The sequence below is a fragment of the Salmo salar genome, chromosome ssa03 (genome assembly GCF_905237065.1).
Source record: "Salmo salar chromosome ssa03, Ssal_v3.1, whole genome shotgun sequence".
Taxonomy (NCBI): Eukaryota; Metazoa; Chordata; class Actinopteri; order Salmoniformes; family Salmonidae; genus Salmo; species Salmo salar.
Window position 1 is genome coordinate 75274744 of NC_059444.1, and position 20825 is coordinate 75295568.

The following is a 20825-nucleotide window of genomic DNA, read 5'->3' on the forward strand; positions in this document are numbered from 1 at the left end:
CAGGTGTTGTTACACATGGTCTGCCACTGCGAGGACGATCAGCTGTCCGTCCTGTCTCCCTGTAGCGCTGTCTTAGGTATCTCACAGTACGGACATTGCAATTTATTGCCCTGGCCACATCTGCAGTCCTCATGCCTCCTTGCAGCATGCCTAAGGCTCATTCACACAGAAGAGCAGGGACCCCTGGCATATTTCTTTTGGTATTTTTCAGAGTCAGTAGAAAGGCCTCTTTAGTGTCCTGACTTTTCATAACTGTGACCTTAATTGCCTACCGTCTACAAGCTGCTAGTGTCTTAACAACCGTTCCACAGGTGCATGTTCATTCATTTGTTTATTGTTCATTGAACAAGCATGGGAAACAGTGTTTAAACCCTTTACAATGAAAATATGTGAAGTTATTTGGATTTTTACGAATTATCTTTGAAAGACAGGGTCCTGAAAAGGGACATTTCTTTTTTTTTCTGAGTTTAGTGCTTTTCAAGGATCCAAAATAATAATATGTGGGAGGTGCAAATGTGTGTCTGTTCATGTATACCAAAGGTCTCCTCCCATTTCAGTAGTCTGATATAACTGCCCTTCACAGACCATCTCCCTCAGCCAAGACAAACACTCCCAGTCTTTGCTCCTCCTTTTACAGAAACTTAGAAGTCTCCCACAATGAGAGTTGTAGAATGTGTGTTCCTCCTGGCTCTCATCACAGGTGAGTTAACTGGAGTTATTTCATTCCAGTGTAGGACAGAAGCTGTACTACTTGGCTGGAGGGTCACAGTAATCTAAACTCTGTCTGTTTTTCAGTTGTTCAGGGACAGTCACTCACCTCCTCTGAGCCAGTGGTGAAGAGACCTGGAGAGTCAGTTACACTGTCCTGTACTGTGTCTGGATTCTCCATGGGTAGCTACAACATGCACTGGATCCGTCAGAAACCAGGGAAAGGACTAGAGTGGATTGGGCTCATTTACAGTGGCACTGGCACTATATTTGCCCAGTCCCTCCAGGGCCAGTTCACCATCACCAAATACAGCTCCAAAAACCAGCTGCATTTAGAGGTGAAAAGCCTAAAGCATGAAGACTCTGCTGTTTATTATTGTGCCAGAGACACAGTGACACAGGATCCTGCAGCACCGTATAAAAACTGATCAACACTGATCCCAGTATGAGAGGCAATGAGGCGCATCTGTCGTTCAGACACGCTCTCTATGAGAGAGCAAAAGTACTCAACAGTAGTGTAAAAACTCTGATATCAATATTAAACCCATAAAGTAATCCACACACATTATAACCTGAAAAGCACATTATTTACATGAACCCAAAGTCAACTTTACAGAATTGAGTTCATATTAGCTGTTGCGCTTTGAGTATTTGTATCGGACAGAATTATATTAATATTACGACTTTTGTATTTTGAATTTGGCGCTCTGCAATTTCACCGGATGTTGTTGAGGTGGGGCGCTAGTGCCCCACTGATCCGTAAGAAGTTATTGTGATCAGCAAACAGAAATATATTCAAACTAAATACAGTAATGGACCATTTATAGATATTTGGGGAACTCCATAATAGTTTCCCAAGAGGGGATAAGCAGTAAGAGATATATCTAATTCAATACAACTTGTATTGTCCCACATAGGGAAATGTGCTCGTTTCTGTGCTGTTCAGTACTGTATAAAATATTAAACATATCTAGTCTGAACATCCCATAGGTAAAATCTGAAAATCAGCGAGCAGAATAAAGGACAGGGAGGGAAGATAATCAAGGAACAGAGTAAATGTATCCCTTTCATTCTCTATTTAAGCCTCTAGAGGGCGGTGTATGCAAAGTCTCCCTCCCATCCATCCCTTTATAATCAGACACCCAGCTCTGGCCTTCTCATTATAGGTAGCTTGGACTGACATTACAACAAGCCCTGCACTAACCTGACAAGCACTGAACAATGGAACTGATGACTGTCTGGTGTTTAGTATTCATGGTGATGTCCATACACTGTAAGGGAGTGTGTGTTATCTTCACTAGAACAGTGCAAGTGTTCAGTAAACGTATTCTACACAGCACATAATGACCTGTTTCTAAACTGATTATTAAAAACAGATAACTCAAACATAGGGGTCAGTGGAAACTGTAATAATAAACATGGGACATATGTAGCCCTTTTCAAGGACCCAAAACTTCTTATTGATACACTGTCACACTGGGCGGCAGGTAGCCTAGTGGTTAGAGTGTTGGGCCAGTAACAGAAAGGTTGCTAGTTTAAATCCCCGAGCTGACAAGGTAAAAATCTGTCGCTCTGCCCCTGAACAAGGCAGTTAACCCACTGTTCCTAGGCCGTCATTGAAAATAAGAATTTGTTCTTAACCTGTTATGGCTAGGGGCAGTATTTTCACGGCCGGATAAAAAACGTACCCGATTTAATCTGATTATTACTCCTGCCCAGTAACTAGAATATGCATATAATTATTAGCTTTGGATGGAAAACACTCAAAAGTTTCTAAAACTGTTTGAATGGTGTCTGTGAGTATAACAGAACTCATTTGGCAGGCCAAAACCTGAGAAGATTCCTTACAGAAAGTGCCCTGTCTGACCATTTCTTGCCCTTCTTGATTATCTCTATCCAATATAGGGGATCTCTGCTGTTACGTGACACTTCCTATGGCTCCCATGGGCTCTCAGAAGGCGGCAAAAAGCTGAATCGTGGCTTTGCAGGCTCTGGCTGAAAAAAAGTAGCGCGTTTGGATAGTGGCCGGTCACAGTACTATGAAACTCAGGCTCGTGCACGAGGGGATCCCATGCTTTTATTTTCTCTCTCTTTGTACGTATACACACTTTCCCGGTCGGAACATTATCGCTTTTTTACGAGAAAAATTGCATAAAAATTGATTTTAAACAGCGGTTGACATGCTTGAAGTACGGTAATGGAATATTTAGAATTTTTTTGTCACGAAATGCATCGTGCTCGTGACCCTTATTTACACTTCGGATAGTGTCTTGAACGCATACGAACAAAACGCCGCTATTTGGATATAACAATGGATTATTTTGAACCAAACCAACATTTGTTATTGAAGTAGCAGTCCTGGGAGTGCATTCAGACAAAAAACACCAAAGGTAATCAAACTTTTCTAATAGTAAATCGGAGTTTGGTCAGGGCTAAACTTGGTGGGTGTCTAAATAGCTAGCCGTGATGGCTGGGCTATCTACTCAGAATATTGCAAAATGTGCTTTCACCGAAAAGCTATTTTAAAATCGGACACCTCGATTGCACAAAGGAGTTCTGTATCTATAATTCTTAAAATAATTGTTATGTTTTTTGTGAACGTTTATCGTGAGTAATTTAGTAAATTCACCGGAGGTTTGCGGGGGTATGCTAGTTCTGAACGTCACATGCTAAGGTAAAAGCTGGTTTTTGATATAAATATGAACTTGATTGAACAAAACATGCATGTATTGTATAACATAATGTCCTAGGTGTGTCATCTGATGAAGATCATCAAAGGTTAGTGCTGCATTTAGCTGTGGTTTTGTTTTTTGTGACATTATATGCTAGCTTGAAAAATGGGTGTCTGATTATTTCTGGCTGGGTACTCTGCTGACATAATCTAATGTTTTGCTTTCGCTGTAAAGCCTTTTTGAAATCGGACAGTGTGGTTAGATAAAGGAGAGTCTTGTCTTTAAAATGCTGTAAAATAGTCATATGTTTGAAAAATTGAAGTTTTTGTATTTTTGAGGAATTTGTCATTCGCGCCACGCCTATCATTGGATATTGGAGCAGGTGTTCCGCTAGCGGAACGCCTAGATGTAAGAGGTTTTAACTGACTTGCCTAGTTAAATAAAGGTTAAATAAAAAATTAAAAACGATACGTGTCTATGTCACTATTACATGTACACCTTGAGTCTTCACCAAAACTTTCACAACAGTGCCAATATATGTAGTATTTAGACCGCTAGAGCTACGGGGAGAAACATTTAATACCATAGAGATGCAAATGTGTTACTGTTCACATCGACCCAAGGTCTCCTCCCATTTCAATAGTCTGATATAACTGCCCTCCACAGACCATCTACCTCAGTCAAGACAACCACTCCCAGTCTGTGCTTCTACTTTTACAGAATTTTAGAACTTTTTCACAATGAGAGTTGTAGAATGTGTGTTCCTCCTGGCTCTCATCTCAGGTGAGTTAACTGGAGTTATTTCATTCCAGTGTAGGAGAGAGGAGAGGAGCTGTGCTACTTGGCTGGACGGTCACAGTAATCTAAACTCTGTCTGTTTTTCAGCTGTTCAGGGGCAGTCACTCACCTCTTCTGAGCCATTAGTGAAGAGCCCTGGAGAGTCAGTAACACTGTACTGTACTGTGTCTGGTCTGCCCCTGAGCTGGTTACACTGGATCCGTCAGAAACCAGGGAAAGGTCTAGAGTGGATTGGACGCATTGACAGTGGCACTGGCACTATATTTTCCCAGTCTCTACAGGGTCAGTTCACCATCACCAAAGACAACTCCAAAAAACAGCTGTACTTAGAGGTGAAAAGCCTGAAGACTGAAGATTCTGCTGTTTATTATTGTGCCAGAGACACAGTGACACAGGAGGCTGCAGCGGCGTACAAAAACTGCTCAACACTGAACCCAGTTTGAGAAGTAATGAGGCGCATCGGTTTTTGAAACACACACACACTGCAACAGTAGTGGAAACACTGTCCATTGATATCAATGTTATCCACATAAAACATCCACATACATTATGAACAGTGAAAAGAACACTATTTACAATAACACAGAAGGCCATTTAATGCAACTCAGACTTCATATTAGCTATTCTGTTTTGAACATCTTTATCGGACAGAATTATATTAATGTGATCAGCAAACAAAATAAACTAAAAACAGTAATTAACCAATTATAGATCCTTGAGGAACTCCACAATAGACTTCCAAGAGGGGATACTAATTGTATTGTCCCACATAGGCACATTTTCTTGTTTCTGTACTTTTCTTGACTGTATAAAAGAAAAGAAAAATTATAGTCTGAACATCCCATATGAAAAATCTGAAAATAACAGAGAGAAGAATGCTGAGTATTTTCATGCCAAACCGTAGTGTATTAAAGGTTTAAAATGGCTTCTAAGGCTTTTCATTTCCACTTCAAAATGTCAGATTCGATAAAATGTCCATTAATTATAATCCACATTTCCTGTTGCTGCAGGATAATTTTCCTGATGTAGAAAACTGGCTCAAATTAAGATCTATGCAATGTTGTGGTGATATTTCCGCAGCTTGGATCAGACAGGCTCCTGGGAAAGGACTGAAGTGGGTTTCCTATATTAGCAGTGGTAGTCGCTCTACTTCCCCTAGTCAGTTCAGGGTCAGTTCACCATCTCCAGAGACAATAGCAAGCAGCAGGTGTATCTCCAGATGCTGTTTATTATTGATGCACGTCAAAACACAGTGACACAGGAGGCTGCAGCGTTGTAAGAAAATTGCTTGATCAGTTACTCTGACGCTCTTAGAAAAAAGGTTCCAAAAGGGTTCTTTGGCTGTCTCTGTAGTATATGGAAACCCAAAAGGGTTCTACCTGGAACTAAAAAGGGTTCTTCAAAGGGTTATCCTATGGGGACAGCCAAATAACCCCTTTGGAACCCTTTTTTTCTAAGAGAAGTGCTTGATCAGTTTTCTTACAACGCTGCAGCCTCCTGTGTCACTGTGTCTTGATGTGCATCTATAATAAACAGCACCTGGAAATACACCTGATGCCATTCAAAGTTAGTTAACCTCTTACATCTAGACGTTCCGCTAGCGGAACACTTGCTCCAATATCCAATGATAGGCGTGGCGCGAATTACAAATTCCTCAAAAATACAAAAACTTCAATTTTTCAAACATATGACTATTTCACAGCATTTTAAAGATAAGACTCTCCTTTATCTAACCACACTGTCCGATTTCAAAAAGGCTTTACAGCGAAAGCAAAACATTAGATTATGTCAGCAGAGTACCAAGCCAGAAATAATCAGACACCCATTTTTCAAGCTAGCATATAATGTCACAAAAACCCAGAAGACAGCTAAATGCAGCACTAACCTTTGATGATCTTCATCAGATGACACATCTAGGACATTATGTTATACAATACATGCATGTTTTGTTCAATCAAGTTCATATTTATATAAAAAACAGCTTTTTACATTAGCATGTGACGTTCAGAACTAGCATACCCCCCGCAAACTTCCGGGGAATTTGCTAACAATTTACTAAATTACTCACGATAAATGTTCACAAAAAGCATAACAATTATTTTAAGAATTATAGATACATAACTCCTCTATTCACTCGATATGTCTGATTTTAAAATAGCTTTTTGGTGAAAGCACATTTTGCAATATTCTAAGTACATAGCCCAGCCATCACGGGCTAGCTATTTAGACACCCGGCAAGTTTAGCACTCACCAATATCAGATTTACTATTATAAAAGTTTGATTACCTTTTGTTGTCTTCGTCAGAATGCACTCCCAGGACTGCTACTTCAATAACAAATGTTGGTTTGGTCCAAAATAATCCATCGTTATATCCGAATAGTGGCGTTTTGTTCGTGCGTCCCAGACACTATCCGAATGGTAAAGAAGGGTCGTGCGCATGGCGCAATTCATGACAAAAAAAATCTAAATATTCCATTACCGTACTTCGAAGCATGTCAACCGCTGTTTAAAATCAATTTTTATGCCATTTTTCTCGTAAAAAAGCGATAATATTCCGACCGGGAATGTCCATTTAGCTAAACAGAGGAATGAAAAAAAACCTTTCGGTCGACGTGGGCACGAGCCTGAGTCTCACAGTACTGTAATCAGCCACTACCCAAACGCGCTACTTTGTTTCAGCCAGAGCCTGCAAAGCCACGATTCCGCTTTTTGCCGCCTTCTGAGAACCTATGGCAGCCGTAGGAAGTGTCACGGGACAGCTAAGATCCTCACTCTTCAATAAACAGAGACAAGAAGAACGACACCTTGTCAGACAGGCCACTTCCTGAATGAAACCTTCTCAGATTTTGGCCTGCCATATGAGTTCTGTTATACTCACAGACACCATTCAAACAGTTTTAGAAACTTTAGGGTGTTTTCTATCCAAAGCCAATAATTATATGCATATTCTCGTTACTGGGCAGGAGTAGTAACCAGATTAAATCGGGTACGTTTTTTATCCAGCCGTGAAAATACTGCCCCCTAGCCATAACAGGTTAACAATGTCAAATAACCAACAGTATCAATAATACATGTGGTCATTCAGTAAAAGTATCATCAATGTCAAGCAGCTCAAACCATTTATTTTGTAATGCCTTTCAAATAGGTACGCTCGTTTGAATGAAATCAGATTTCAAATGTATGCAAATCAGAGATGTTACATCAGCAAACATAAGAATGAACATACTTTTGGGTAGCATATAAGGGTTATTAATGTAAATATTGTAATGAACCAAGTACAGTATAGGTCTCATTGGGGAAGCCAATAGTTACATTCTGACGTTCTCATTCTGTTCCAAAAAGCAACAACCATTCTAATAAGCATGCACAGTGATACTAGTCGTTTATTTATCTCTCCCTTTCAAGCCAACTCTCTCACACTATGCAAAGCAACTCTCCTCTCTGTATTAAAAGAGAAGTGTCTGTCTGTCTTTCACTCAGCTGCTGTAAAAGCAGCTCCCATTAGTTTAGCTTCAAAACAAACCGTGATCCCTTCATCTCTACTTGTCACGTCTACTCCCACTCCTCCCATCCAGCGTTCAACGTCGTTACGAGAGCCGTTGCCTTCAGCTAGTGGAGGATACTCTACCATCAGTCGATCCAGCGAGCCAGCACACCAGCCCATTCAGCAACCTGCCCAGTTCAGCGATGACCGTTAAATATGACGGCTCCCCATCTAAATGCCATGGCTTTCGACTACAGTGTTCCCTATACTTTGCGCAACAGATGGGAGCTCCTACCACCGAGAGGACGAAGGTTGCCACGGTTATTTCTCTGCTGACTGGGCGGGCGTCGGAATGGACCTTGGTTGTCTGGGAGAGAGGAGGAGCTGGATTCGTATGAGTGGTTCATGGCTCGGTTAAGAGGTATCTTTGATCATCCACCGGAGGGCAAAGAGGGGGTGAGCAGACGGCTGCCGAGTGCACGCTCACCTTCCGGACAGTAGCAGCATCCAGCGGATGGCATGAGTCAGCACTTTGTACGCTATTCAGAAGAGGGTCAACGAGGTGACGTATAGGTCACAGCTTCCCAATGACTACCATATCTCATCTTTTCATGTCTCCCTTCTCAGGTCAGTGGTTCCTTGTCCCCACGACACCCCTCCGACACCCTGGACGTCAAGAGAGCTCCCGCCTATGCGGTCAGATCCCTACAGGACTCCCAATGTCGTGGGGGTCGGCTGCAGTACCTGGTGGACTGGGAGGGTATGGCCCAGAGGAGCGGTGTTGGGTTCCGGTGGAGGACATTCTGGATCCCAACATTATCTGTGATTTCCACGTTGTCAGTTTTCAAACCACCGGTCCTGGGAAACTTCATTACTCGCATCTGCACTTCATCATTACGCGCATCTGCACTTCATCATTACCTCCCCTTTTATCTGGCACTCCCTTCGTTTCCTTCCCCAGGCAGTATTGTTTGTTGTTCATGTCTAGACGCTACTCCTATATTGTATCTTTATATTTAAATTTACAATATAAAAGATCAGATGCAATAATTTAAAACCTCTTTGGGCACATGAACTGCTAAGCGGGACACCTACGAAAACATCCGGTGAAATTGCAGAGCGCGAAGTTCAAAATACAAAAATCGTAATATTAAACATTCATGAAAATACAAGTGTCATACATAATTTAAAAGCTTAACTTCTTGTTAACTTCTTTTGGATAGGGGGCAGTATTTTCACGGCTGGATAAAAAACGTACCCGATTTAAACTGGTTACTACTCTTGCCCAGAAACTAGAATATGCATATAATTAGTAGATTTGGATAGAAAACACTCGAAAGTTTCTAAAACTGTTTGAATGGTGTCTGTGATTATAACAGAACTCATATGGCAGACCAAAACCTGAGAATATTCTATACAGGAAGTGCCCTGTCTGACAATTTGTTGTCCTTCTGTTGCATCTCTATCGACATTACAGCATCTGTGCTGTAACGTGACACTTTCTAATGCTTCCATTGGCTCTCTAAAGCCGCCAGAAAGTGGAATGGGGTGTCTGCTGTCTCTGGGCAAAGTATAGGAGCAGTGTTTATAAGTGGTCAGCCTGGGGACAGTGAGACTGGAGATGCGCGGTCACGAGAACTCGCCATGTTTTTCTTTCAGTCTTTGAATGAATACAACGTTGCCTGGTTGGAATATTATCGGTATTTTATGAGAAAAATAGCATAAAAATTGATTTTAAACAGCGTTTGACATGCTTCTAAGTACGGTAATGGAATATTTAGACATTTTTTGTCAACATATGCGCTCGCACGTTACCCTTCGGATAGTGACCTGAACGCATACGAACAAAACGGAGGTATTTGGATATAACTATGGATTATTTGGAACCAAAACAACATTTGTTGTTGAAGTAGAAGTCCTGGGAGTGCATTCTGAAGAAGAACAGCAAAGGTAATCCAATTTTTCTAATAGTAATTCTGAGTTTAGGTGACCCCGAAGTTGGCGGATGTCAAAATAGATAGCCGTGATGGCCGAGCTATGTACTCAGAATATTGCAAAATGTGCTTTCGCCCGAAAAGCTATTTTAAAATCGGACATAGCGATTGCATAAAGGAGTTCTGTATCTATAATTCTTAAAATAATTGTTATGTATTTTGTGAACGTTTATCGTGAGTAATTCAGTAAATTCACCGGAGGTTTGCGGGGGGGGGGGTGCTTGTTCTGAACGTCACATGCTAATGTAAAAAGCTGTTTTTTGATATAAATATGAACTTGATTGAACAAAACATGCATGTATTGTATAACATAATGTCCTAGGTGTGTCATCTGATGAAGATCATCAAAGGTTAGTGCTGCATTTAGCTGTCTTCTGGGTTTTTGTGACATTATATGCTAGCTTGAAAAATGGGTGTCTGATTATTTCTGGCTACTCTGCTGACATAATCTAATGTTTTTCTTTCGTTGTAAAGCCTTTTTGAAATCGGACAGTGTGGTTAGATTAACGAGAGTCTTGTCTTTAAAATGGTGTAAAATAGTCATATGTTTTAGAAATTGAAGTAATAGCATTTCTAAGGTATTTGAAAATCGCGCCACGGGATTACACTGGCTGTTGCGTAGGTGGGACGATTTGGTGCCACCTAGCCCAGAGAGGTTAACAGTTTTAGAAACTTCAGAGTGTTTTCTATCAAATGTATATGCATATCCTAGCTTCTGGGCCTGACTAACAGGCAGTTTACTTTGGACATGTCAGTCATCCGAAATTGCGAACAATAACCAGTATGCTAATGACGTTAATAACCTAATAAACAACGTCTCGACAAACCTAAACTTACCACCTGCTTCTCGACTGTTACACTACTGCTGCTGTTGGCAGCTGTATCCTGTAAGTTATTCTGGGGATGGAATGAAATGATGACAAAGAAAATAATATTTATAATAGAAGCAATTCTATCAACAGCATAAACAAGTATTACTGATGTATACTATTTAGAATCTAATCAATTGCTTTGTTGTTTTTACAAATGTGCACTGGGTATTCTCTTACAGACAACAGTTACCCGGTAGCCTGGATCCGACAGCCTGCAGGGAAACCAATGGAATAAATGTTTCATATTTGAGGTGGTGGTAGTTTTGACAAACGACGCACAAAAAAATAATTTCAGCTTTAGAAGATACACTTCCAGCAGTACTGCAACTCTAACAGGACAGAACCTGCAGACTGAAGACACAGCTGTGTATTATTGTGCTCGACGACCACAGTGATGCAAACCAACGCAGGACCTGTACAAAAACCTCTAGTCCCATGAGTAAAAAACATGCTCATAATGGCTGTGGACGTTTTGTATATGCAATAACTGAAGTGATGTGCTGCAGTATGATCCATGTTCATTTGTACTGCAATTCTTGGTCCATCAAACATCTAAAACAATTATGTAATTATTATATGAAAGGATGACTATATTTAGTTAATATTTAAACTATTATATAGAAAGAAGTTATCAACCATCTCTCTCCAAGCCCTTAGAGGATGAGCTAGGTTACATCAAAGAAAGACATGTTAACATGTGAATGTCTGATAAAACAATAGTAATCACCTCCATCATGAAACATTATGTCTAAAGCACATTTTATAAATGTCCTGGTGCTGCTCGGACCTAAAGACGAACAAGAAAACAAACCCAAATGTGGGGATTAATTCACCTTGTTACAATTTACATTCAAATGTTATCCATTCTCTTGAATAGTACTGTTTTAGGGCATATAACCCAAAATTGTCAGTTCAATCCACGGGACCACTTATACCTAAAATGAATGCAAACATGGCTGTCACTTTGGATAAAAGCGTCTGTTAAATGGCAAATATATTTTTGGCATATACGTTATATTATATATTACATTTTCCTGTTCCCTACTGCCTTGTAAGGAGGAGTCAATGCAAAACTCTGACCTCATCCATCCCTGTAGAGTGGAGGAGAGGAACAGAGACATATTGTACTATGAATTCATCATGACGTTTACTATTGTGTTTCTACTGATGACAATAGGCTTGACAGGAACACTTTTAGACCATTTTATTTGTAACAGAATGTTTGCTAAGGTTTTGAGTCCAGGTATTTTCTCTAATAGTACTTTTTTTCTCCACAGGTGTTCATGGTCAGACACTGAGTCTGGACCAGTAGTTAAAAAGCCTGGAGTATCCCACAAACTGATGTGTTCATATTCTGGGTTTGATGGAAATACTAATGCAGCTTGGAACAGACAGACTCCTGGAAAGATCTGGAGTGGGTTTCCTATATTAGCAGTGGTAGTACTATCTACTACTCCCAGTCTGTTCGGGGTTGGTTCACCATCTCCAGAGACAACAGCAAACAGCAGGTGTATCTCCAGATGAACAGACTGAAGACTGAAGACTCTGCTGTTTAATATTGTGCCAGATAGTCACAGTGACATAGGAGGCTACAGCGCTGTACAAAAACTGGTCAATCACTTCTCTCACTGTGAGAGTCTGTTTTTCTGATCTCCAGTCTCTGTTAACATAAATCCCATGGCCTCACCAACACTATAGGAGATAGTAGACACATCATACTATAACCATAACATACATGTTTACTTGATAAACATAAAATATACATGACAACCTGTCAAGATGAATATGAATATCCTGATGAAACTTTAACCGAAAACCTTACAGCCATTCAAAGTGAGTTGATAATGGCAAATAACCCCAAACAGGATCCATAATATATGCAGTCATTCAGTCAAATGAATTATCAATCTCTAGAAGCTAAAACCATTTAGGCCTATTTATCTTTCAATTTGGTGAGTTTCATTATTTAAACTAGATGTCAAATGAGTACAATATTAAATACAGAACCGTGAAGGTCAATAATGTTAAAGTATTGCTAAAGTATAGATGGAACAAGTTAAGATGGAACAAGTATACTGTAGATGGAACAAGTTTAGATGGAAAGAGTTTAGGTGGAACAAGTATAGATGGAACAAGTTGAGATGTAACAAATATATATGGAACAAGTATAAAAGGAACAAGTTTAGATGGAAGAAGTTTATTGTATTAATCCCAATAGATTGTCATCCTGTGCTGTTCTGAGAAACAATGCTGCCAATATCAACACTGAAAGAACACCTCCATCTCAGTCTCTATTTAAGCCTCTAGAGGGCGGTCTATGCAAAGTCTACCTCCCCTTCATCTATTTATAATCAGACAGTCAGCTCTGGCCTCTTCATTATAGGTAGCTTGGACTGACATTACAGCGAGCCCTGCACTATCTATCACTGAACAATGGAACTGATGACAGTCTGGAGTTTAGTTGTCATGGTGATGTCCATACACAGTAATTTAAACACTACATGGTGACTGATGAATGTCTGAGTATCATGGTTAAACTCCAAATGAGTGTAAATACCATATATCCAACTGAATGTTGAAATGTTTTTGTTTCGCAGGTGTTTGTTGTGCTATCAAGCTTGATCAGTCTCTTTCTCATTTGAAAAGACCTGAAGACACTGTTAAATTGTCATGTAAAACATCTGGGTTTACAATGACAAGCTTCTACATGTACTGGATAAGGCAGGAACCAGGCAAAGCACTGGAGTGGATCGGGAGAATGAATAGCAATTCTCCAGACTACTCAGACTCCCTGAAAGGCCAGTTCATCCTGACTGAGGACGTCTCCACAAGCACACAGTTCTTAGAGGCCAAGAGTCTGAGATCAGAGGATTCTGCTGTTTATTATTGCAGTCGAGAGACACACTGACTGAAGCTGGTGAACCAGCTGTACAGAAACCACCCTAACAACATGGATAGGTGGTGTACTACTTTCTCAGTTTGTGTCACACTAGAATTATACTGAGTATCATTACTGTAAAGAATGCAAAAATATCACAAAGAACTACACACTAAAAGTATCCAGCCTCTAACATTCCAGCTATCTCTTGCCCAGTCTGGTCAAGCTTTCTTTTTTGTCACAAAAACAAGTTTTTAAAGATCCAGTGCAGTCAAAAACTAGATTACCCTGTGTTTTATATATTTCCACACTGAGGTTGGAATAATACTTTGAAATTGTGAAAATCATGATAATGCCATGTTAGTGTAAGAGCTTTTGGGGAAAAAACAGCTGAAATTTCAGCCTTTTTAGGCGGGAGGGAGTTTTGGCCTTCCATGGTGACATCACCATGCAGTAAATGAGTTAATACACCGATAAGAAGGAGAGTTGCAAACCTCTCTGCCAATAACAGCACATTCTCTGTTTTCCCCTCCCCACTCAGACCACTCCCAGTGTAACAGTTGTCGTCGGATTGAGACCAAAGCATGCGGGTATACGTGTACTCATATTCTTTTATTACGGAAAGAAGGAAAAAACAAAAAAAACATGTACACCAAAGAACAACGACGAATAAACAGTCCTGTAAGGCCATAAGCTATACATGGAACAATCTCACACAAACACTAAACCAAACACATACCCACATATAGGACTCTCAATCAGAGGCAACGAGAAAACACCTGCTTCCAATTGAGAGTCCAACCCCAATAAACAAAACATAGAAATACAAAAGACTAGACAGAACATAGAAATACACTAACATAGAACAGTACCCAAAAACCCTGAAATAATAAATCAAACACCCTACTAAATAAACCACCACCCCGAACCACATAAAACAAATACCCTCTGCCACGTCCTGACCAAAATAAAAAACAAATACTCCATCTACTGGTCAGGACGTGACAATTCCCCCCCCTCCCCCTCAAAGGTGCATACCCCGAATGCACCTAAACAAAACACAACCAAAAAATAAATAATAATAATAAACCCCCTAAACTAAAGGGAGGAAGGGAGGGTGGCTGCCGTCAACGTCGGCACCTGTGCTACCCCCCCCTCCCCAACCCACCTATACTGGAGGTGGCTTTGGTTCTGGCCTACTGTCCTCCAGACTGTAGACAGAGTCTCTTTGCTCCGGACCGTAGGCAGAATCACTCGGTTCCGGACCGTTGACAGGCTCACTCGGTTCCGGATCGCAGGCAGACTCACTCGGTTCCGGATCGCAGGCAGACTCACTCGGTTCCGGATCGCAGGCAGACTCACTTGGTTCCGGATCGCAGGCAGACTCACTTCGGTTCCGGATTGTATGCAGACTCACTCGGTTCCGGACTGCACACTATTGCCGGATACTCTGGACTGGACACTGTTGCCGGATACTCTGGACTGGACACTGTTGCCGGATACTCTGGACTGGACACTGTTGCGGATACTCTGGACTGGACACTGTTGCCGGATACTCTGGAGGTATCAGCCTGGGAACACGCACCTCAGGGCTAGTGCGGGGAGCAGGAACAGGCCGAGTCGGACTGGGTTGACGCACTGGAAGCCTGATGCGTGGTGCTGGTACTGGAGGTATCAGCCTGGGAACACGCACCTCAGGGCTAGTGCGGGGAGCGGGAACAGGACGAGTCGGACTGGGCTGATGCACTGGAAGCCTGATGTGTGGTACTGGTACTGGATGTGCCAGTCTGGGGACACGCACCTCAGGGCTAGTGCGGGGAGCGGGAACAGGCCGAGTCGGACTGGGCTGACGCACTGGAAGCCTGATGCGTGGTGCTGGTACTGGAAGTGCCGGTTTGTGGACACGCACCTCAGGGCTAGTGCGGGGAGCAGGAATAGGACGGGTTGTACTGGGTTGACGTACTGGACCGTAGGGCGCACTGGCGGTCTCGAGCGCAGGACTGACATCCCCCATATTGGCTGGATGCCCACTTTCCCCTGGCAAATGCGGGCGCTGGTACTGCGCGTACCGGCCTGAAAATACCCGGCCTCGCCACAGCACCCATCACCCCAGAACACGGGACCTGTCCAGTTAGTCTCTGCCCAAAAAAGGTACGGGGGAGTTGGCCTGGGGCTCCATCCTCGCCCAGCCAAACTACCCGTGTGCCCCCAAAAAAATTATTGGGGCTGCCTCTCGGGCTTAAACGCCAGTCGTGTTCCCCTGTAGCATTCCCGGTCTTCGCCCCACTTCCTCCAAGGACCTTCTCCGGCCATAATCTCCTCCCCGACCACTTCTCACGATCGTCCCTCCGTTGCTCCTTCCTCCGCTGCTTGGTCCTTATTTGGTGGGAGATTCTGTAACGGTTGTCGTCGGATTGAGACCAAAACGCAGCGGGTATATGTGTACTCATATTCTTTTATTACGGAAAGAAGGAAAAACCAAAATAAACATGTACACCAAAAGAACACAACGTCGAATAAACAGTCCTGTAAGGCCATAAGCTATACATGGAACAATCTCACACAAACACTAAACCAAACACATACCCATATATAGGACTCCCAATCAGAGGCAACGAGAAAACACCTGCCTCCAATTGAGAGTCCAACCCCAATAAACAAAACATAGAAATACAAAAGACTAGACAGAACATAGATATACACTAACATAGAACAGTACCCAAAAACCCTGAAATAATAAATCAAACACCCTACTAAATAAACCACCACCCCGAACCACATAAAACAAATACCCTCTGCCACGTCCTGACCAAAATAAAAAACAAATACTCCCTCTACTGGTCAGGACGTGACACCCAGACAGTCCTAGCAAAATTCTTGCTTGATAAATTGCTCTTTGATGTAAAGCTTTTTATTTTTACAGTTGTCATTGAAAACAATCACAGTATGGTACTTAAAGATAATACAAAGAAAAAAAGAAAAAAAACAACCGTTTTTGTACCATAGTCTTTGAAATGCAGGAGAAAGGCCATAATAAAATACTTTATCCCAGGCGCAATTTAGACTTTGACCAGTAGATGGCAGCGCTGTAAGTGTAAATTTCCGGTGAACTATTGCATATCTATTCAAAATATTGTATCAAGACTGCTCAAATGTGCCTAATTCATACATTTTCATGTTCATAATTGTGCACTCTCCTCAAACAATAGCATGGTATTATTTCATTGTAATAGCTACTGTAAATTGGACAGTGCAGTAAGCCCATATCAGATATGTCTCTGTCCTGGGATTTTTTTTGTTTCATACAACCTCATGTTAATCACATTAGCCTATGTTAGCTCAACCAAGCCTGCGGACGGGACACCAATCCTGAAGAAGTCATCAGACCATCAACTATGACATCATGATGTAAATCCAGATCCCTCAGAGTTCATATATACTTCTGTTTTGCTGCTGACTTGTTGTCTTGTTGTCTTGTATGGAGCAGCTGAATTCATATCTCCACCGTCAGTATGATGGGAAACCTTTACCTGTATGCCCTGTGAGTTCTGCTTGGTTTTATTTTCTCTAAACTGTTTCGATCCCAAAGGTGAAGAAGCTGGATGTGGAGGTCCTAGGCTGGAGTGGCTACATGTGGTCTGTGGTTGTGAGACCAGTTGGACATACTGCTGAATTCTCTAAAACGACCTTGGAGGCGGCTTTTGGTAGACAAATTAACATTAAATTATCTGGCATCAGCTCTGGTGGATCTTCCTGCAGTCAGCATGCCAATTGCACGCTCCCCTCAAAATTTGAGAGATCTGTGGCATTGTGTTGTGTGACAAAACTGCACATTTTAGAGCGGCCTTTTATTGTTTCCAGCACAAGGTGGATCTGTGTAATGATCATGCTGTTTAATCAGCTTCTTGATATTCCACAACTGTTAGGTGGATGGATTATATTGGCAAAGGAGAAATGCCCACTAATAGGGACGTAAACTAATTTCTGCACCAAATTTGAGACAAATAAGCTTTTTGTGTGTATGGAATCTTTCTGGGATCTTTTATTTCAGCTCATGAAACATGGGACCAACACTTTAAATACTTTTGTTCAGTATATAGATAGAGACAGGCTGAGGAACATGTAGACAATTCACTAACCCTTCTCTGCACACAGCGGGGATAGACAACCTTCTACTTTAATTAAATGTCCCGAACCTCAGAAACACTGTCTGTGCTTCATGAGTTCGCTCTCTGAGTTTTCCCTTATGTTGTGACCTGTCTTCTTTTCAGAAAGAGCAGAAAGTACATTAAACACGCACCAGTCATTGTGTATTGGAGTCATCTTTTACAATGACAAGGATTTCGCTCTATCCCTAATCTAACACAACCAAATCAAAACATCTGCCCATAAGGACCTTGACTGTCCAAAAGAAGAGGGTTGGCCAACTTTGACTTAACACTTAACAGTGACTTAACAGTATGGAACATTGGATTGTGAAAAAGCATTTGATTTAATATTAAAGTGATATATGTTTTTACATTCCATATACTAATACTATGTGTAGCTAATGTCGACTTTTATTTTTAGTTGTGTAACTGAAATTGAAAGAATAGTGCTACGATTCAGTAAAATCACACATAAATATTAGCCGAGCATGGATTCTGCAGGAATGTTTTTGACAGGGTAAAGAGTAAAAACTATGTTGAATGCCAAGCTCAGAGACCACCAAGCAGGGTTCCACCAAGACCTCTCTTAGAAAGAGTACTGATGGGCATAAGGAAAGTAAATCAGTATTATTCTGCACACTCTGCATTTATGCATACAATCCATGGTCTCTTCATAGGCTATATGATTATACATTCTTACATTTATGAGGCAATCAGTAAAGCTTACTAAATGGTAATACATTAATGTGAATGTCCCATGTGAAAACCAAGTTAACCATGAATGTACCCATCCAGACAACAACTGTGGTCATGTTTTAAAGCACTGAGCAGAGGAACTGGCTGGTATTTTCTCTTTTCTTTTTCACTCCTCTTTGGATCAACAACATGCACCTACTGTATGCTATGAAAAAGCTCTACTTTAGTACCCATCTCCAATTCAACAAACCCATCTGTGCTAAACGACTATAGGCCTGTAGCATTAATGTCCCTGGCTATTAAGTCTAGTATTATTAATGTGTACTGACTCTCTCTTTCTGACCCTATCCTCTCCCCCTGGGGTGTCCTCCTTGACTCGCCCGGTGGCCGGAACTGGGGCTGCGGTCAGAACTTGGGGGCGGTAGCTTTTGGGAGCATCATAACTATTAGAATGTGATGACAATATTTCATATGGCACGCTTGTGTCAGAAAGAGAATGACCAAAATAGACATAGACAGGGGAATAAAGGGTTTTGTACTTTTCTGATTTCAATGTCACTAAAATGTCAGCAAAACTGGTCACATTTTACTCATGCTAGACCAACAATAACTGCAGAAAGTGCATTGTATAACTCTCAATTTTACATAATGGCGGTTGGGAGACTTAAAAGTCTCATCCCTGATTGGACTAAAACTCTTCAACCTATAACAAAGTGCCTAGGTAGATTGGCGCCATCATTGTACACACACAGCTCACCATGAAAACCATCTTATTTCTGAGTGCTTCGTTATCACTTGATCCAATCAATGTCAGACATCTTACCTGATAAGAGCAGAGCAGGGCCCGGAGCCCTAGGAAGAGGCAGTTGCAGAACATGGTGTTAAACACAGAGCAACAGAAGTAGGCTTTAATCTGGACTCCCATGTGTCTTAGAACCTACTGCTGTTATGACTTTCCGGGGTCATCTGGGCTGGCCTGAGCGTCCACGATCTCCCTTCTCTTCTTCTTCTTCTTGTCCCTCCTCTTCAACATCACCATAGGGATCCATCTCTATGTCAGCTTCATCAAAATCGAACTGCACTTCAGGCATATCAAAATCAAATCCGTCCTCCCTGATTGTCAAACTGACTCAGAAATCTTCATCCTTAACTACAACGTTTTCAGACAAGATAGAACGACCAAAGGGGGCGGTGTTGCAATCTACTGCAGAGATAGCCTGCAGAGTTCTGTCCTGCTATCCAGGTCTGTACCCCAAAATTTGAACTTCTACTTTTAACCTCTCTGGGCTAGGTGCGTCCCACCTACTCAACAGCCAGTTGAATCCTGTGGCGCGTTATTCAAATCCTTAGATATGCTATTACTTCAATTTTTCAAAAATATGATTATTTCACACCATTTTAAAGATAAGACTCTCGTTAATCTAACCACACTGTCCGATTTCAAAAAGGCTTTACAACGAAAGCAAAACATTAGATTATGTCAGCAGAGTACCGAGCCAGAAATAATCAGACACCCATTTTTCAAGCTAGCATATAATGTCACATAAACCCAAACCACAGCTAAATGTAGCACTAACCTTTGATGATCTTCATCAGATGACAACCCTAGGACATTATGTTATACAATACATGCATGTTTTGTTCAATCAAGTTCATATTTATATCAAAAAAACAGCTTTTTACATTAGCATGTGACTAGCATGTGACTAGCATTCCCACCGAACACTGCCGGTGAATTTACTAAATTACTCACGATAAACGTTCACAAAAAGCATAACAATTATTTTAAGAATTATAGATACAGAACTCCTCTATGCACTCGATATGTCCGATTTTAAAATAGCTTTTCGGTGAAAGCACATTTTGCAATATTCTCAGTAGATAGCTCGGCATCACAGGGCTAGCTATTTAGACACCCAGCAGGTTTAGCACTCATCAAAGTCAGATTTACTATAAGAAAAATGTTCTTACCTTTGTTGTCTTCGTCAGAATGCACTCCCAGGACTTCTACTTTATATCCAAACAGCGGCGTTTTGTTCGATGCGTTCTAGACACTATCCTAAAGGCTAAATAAGGGTGACGAGCATGGCGCAATTCGTGACAAAAGAATTCTAAATATTCCATTACCGTACTTCGAAGCATGTCAACCGCTGTTTAAAATCAATTTTTATGCCATTTTTCTCATCAAAAAGCGATAATATTCCGACCGGGAATCTGCGTTTAGATAAACAGACAAAGGAAAAGAAACCATTCGGTCGAAGCGGGCACGCGCCTAAGCCCATAGTACTCTGGTGGCCACTTGCCAAAGCGATAAAGTGTTTCAGCCAGAGCCTGCCTCGATATCGTTCAACGTTTTCCCGGGCTCTGAGACCCTATGGACGGCGTGGAAGTGTCACGTTATTGCACAGATCCTGAGTCTTCAATAAAAAGAGCCAAGATGAAACACTACTTCTCAGACAGGCCACTTCCTGCTTGAAATCTTCTCAGGTTTTGGCCTGCCATAGGAGTTCTGTTATACTCACAGACACCATTCAAACAGTTTTAGAAACTTTAGGGTGTTTTCTATCCAAAGCC

At 41.4% G+C, this 20825-nt stretch overlaps 1 protein-coding gene across 1 annotated transcript in view; it reads left to right on the forward strand.

Annotated features, from left to right (window-relative positions):
- Positions 1-642: 642 nt before the first annotated feature.
- Positions 643-20825, forward strand: part of LOC106601675 (uncharacterized) — a gene marked incomplete in the record, with an annotated part of 737295 nt that continues 717112 nt past the window's right edge. The window contains 2 exon segments of the mRNA XM_045715432.1: positions 643-700; positions 4266-4533. Of these exon segments, the coding sequence (XP_045571388.1) occupies positions 658-700; positions 4266-4533 (311 nt within the window).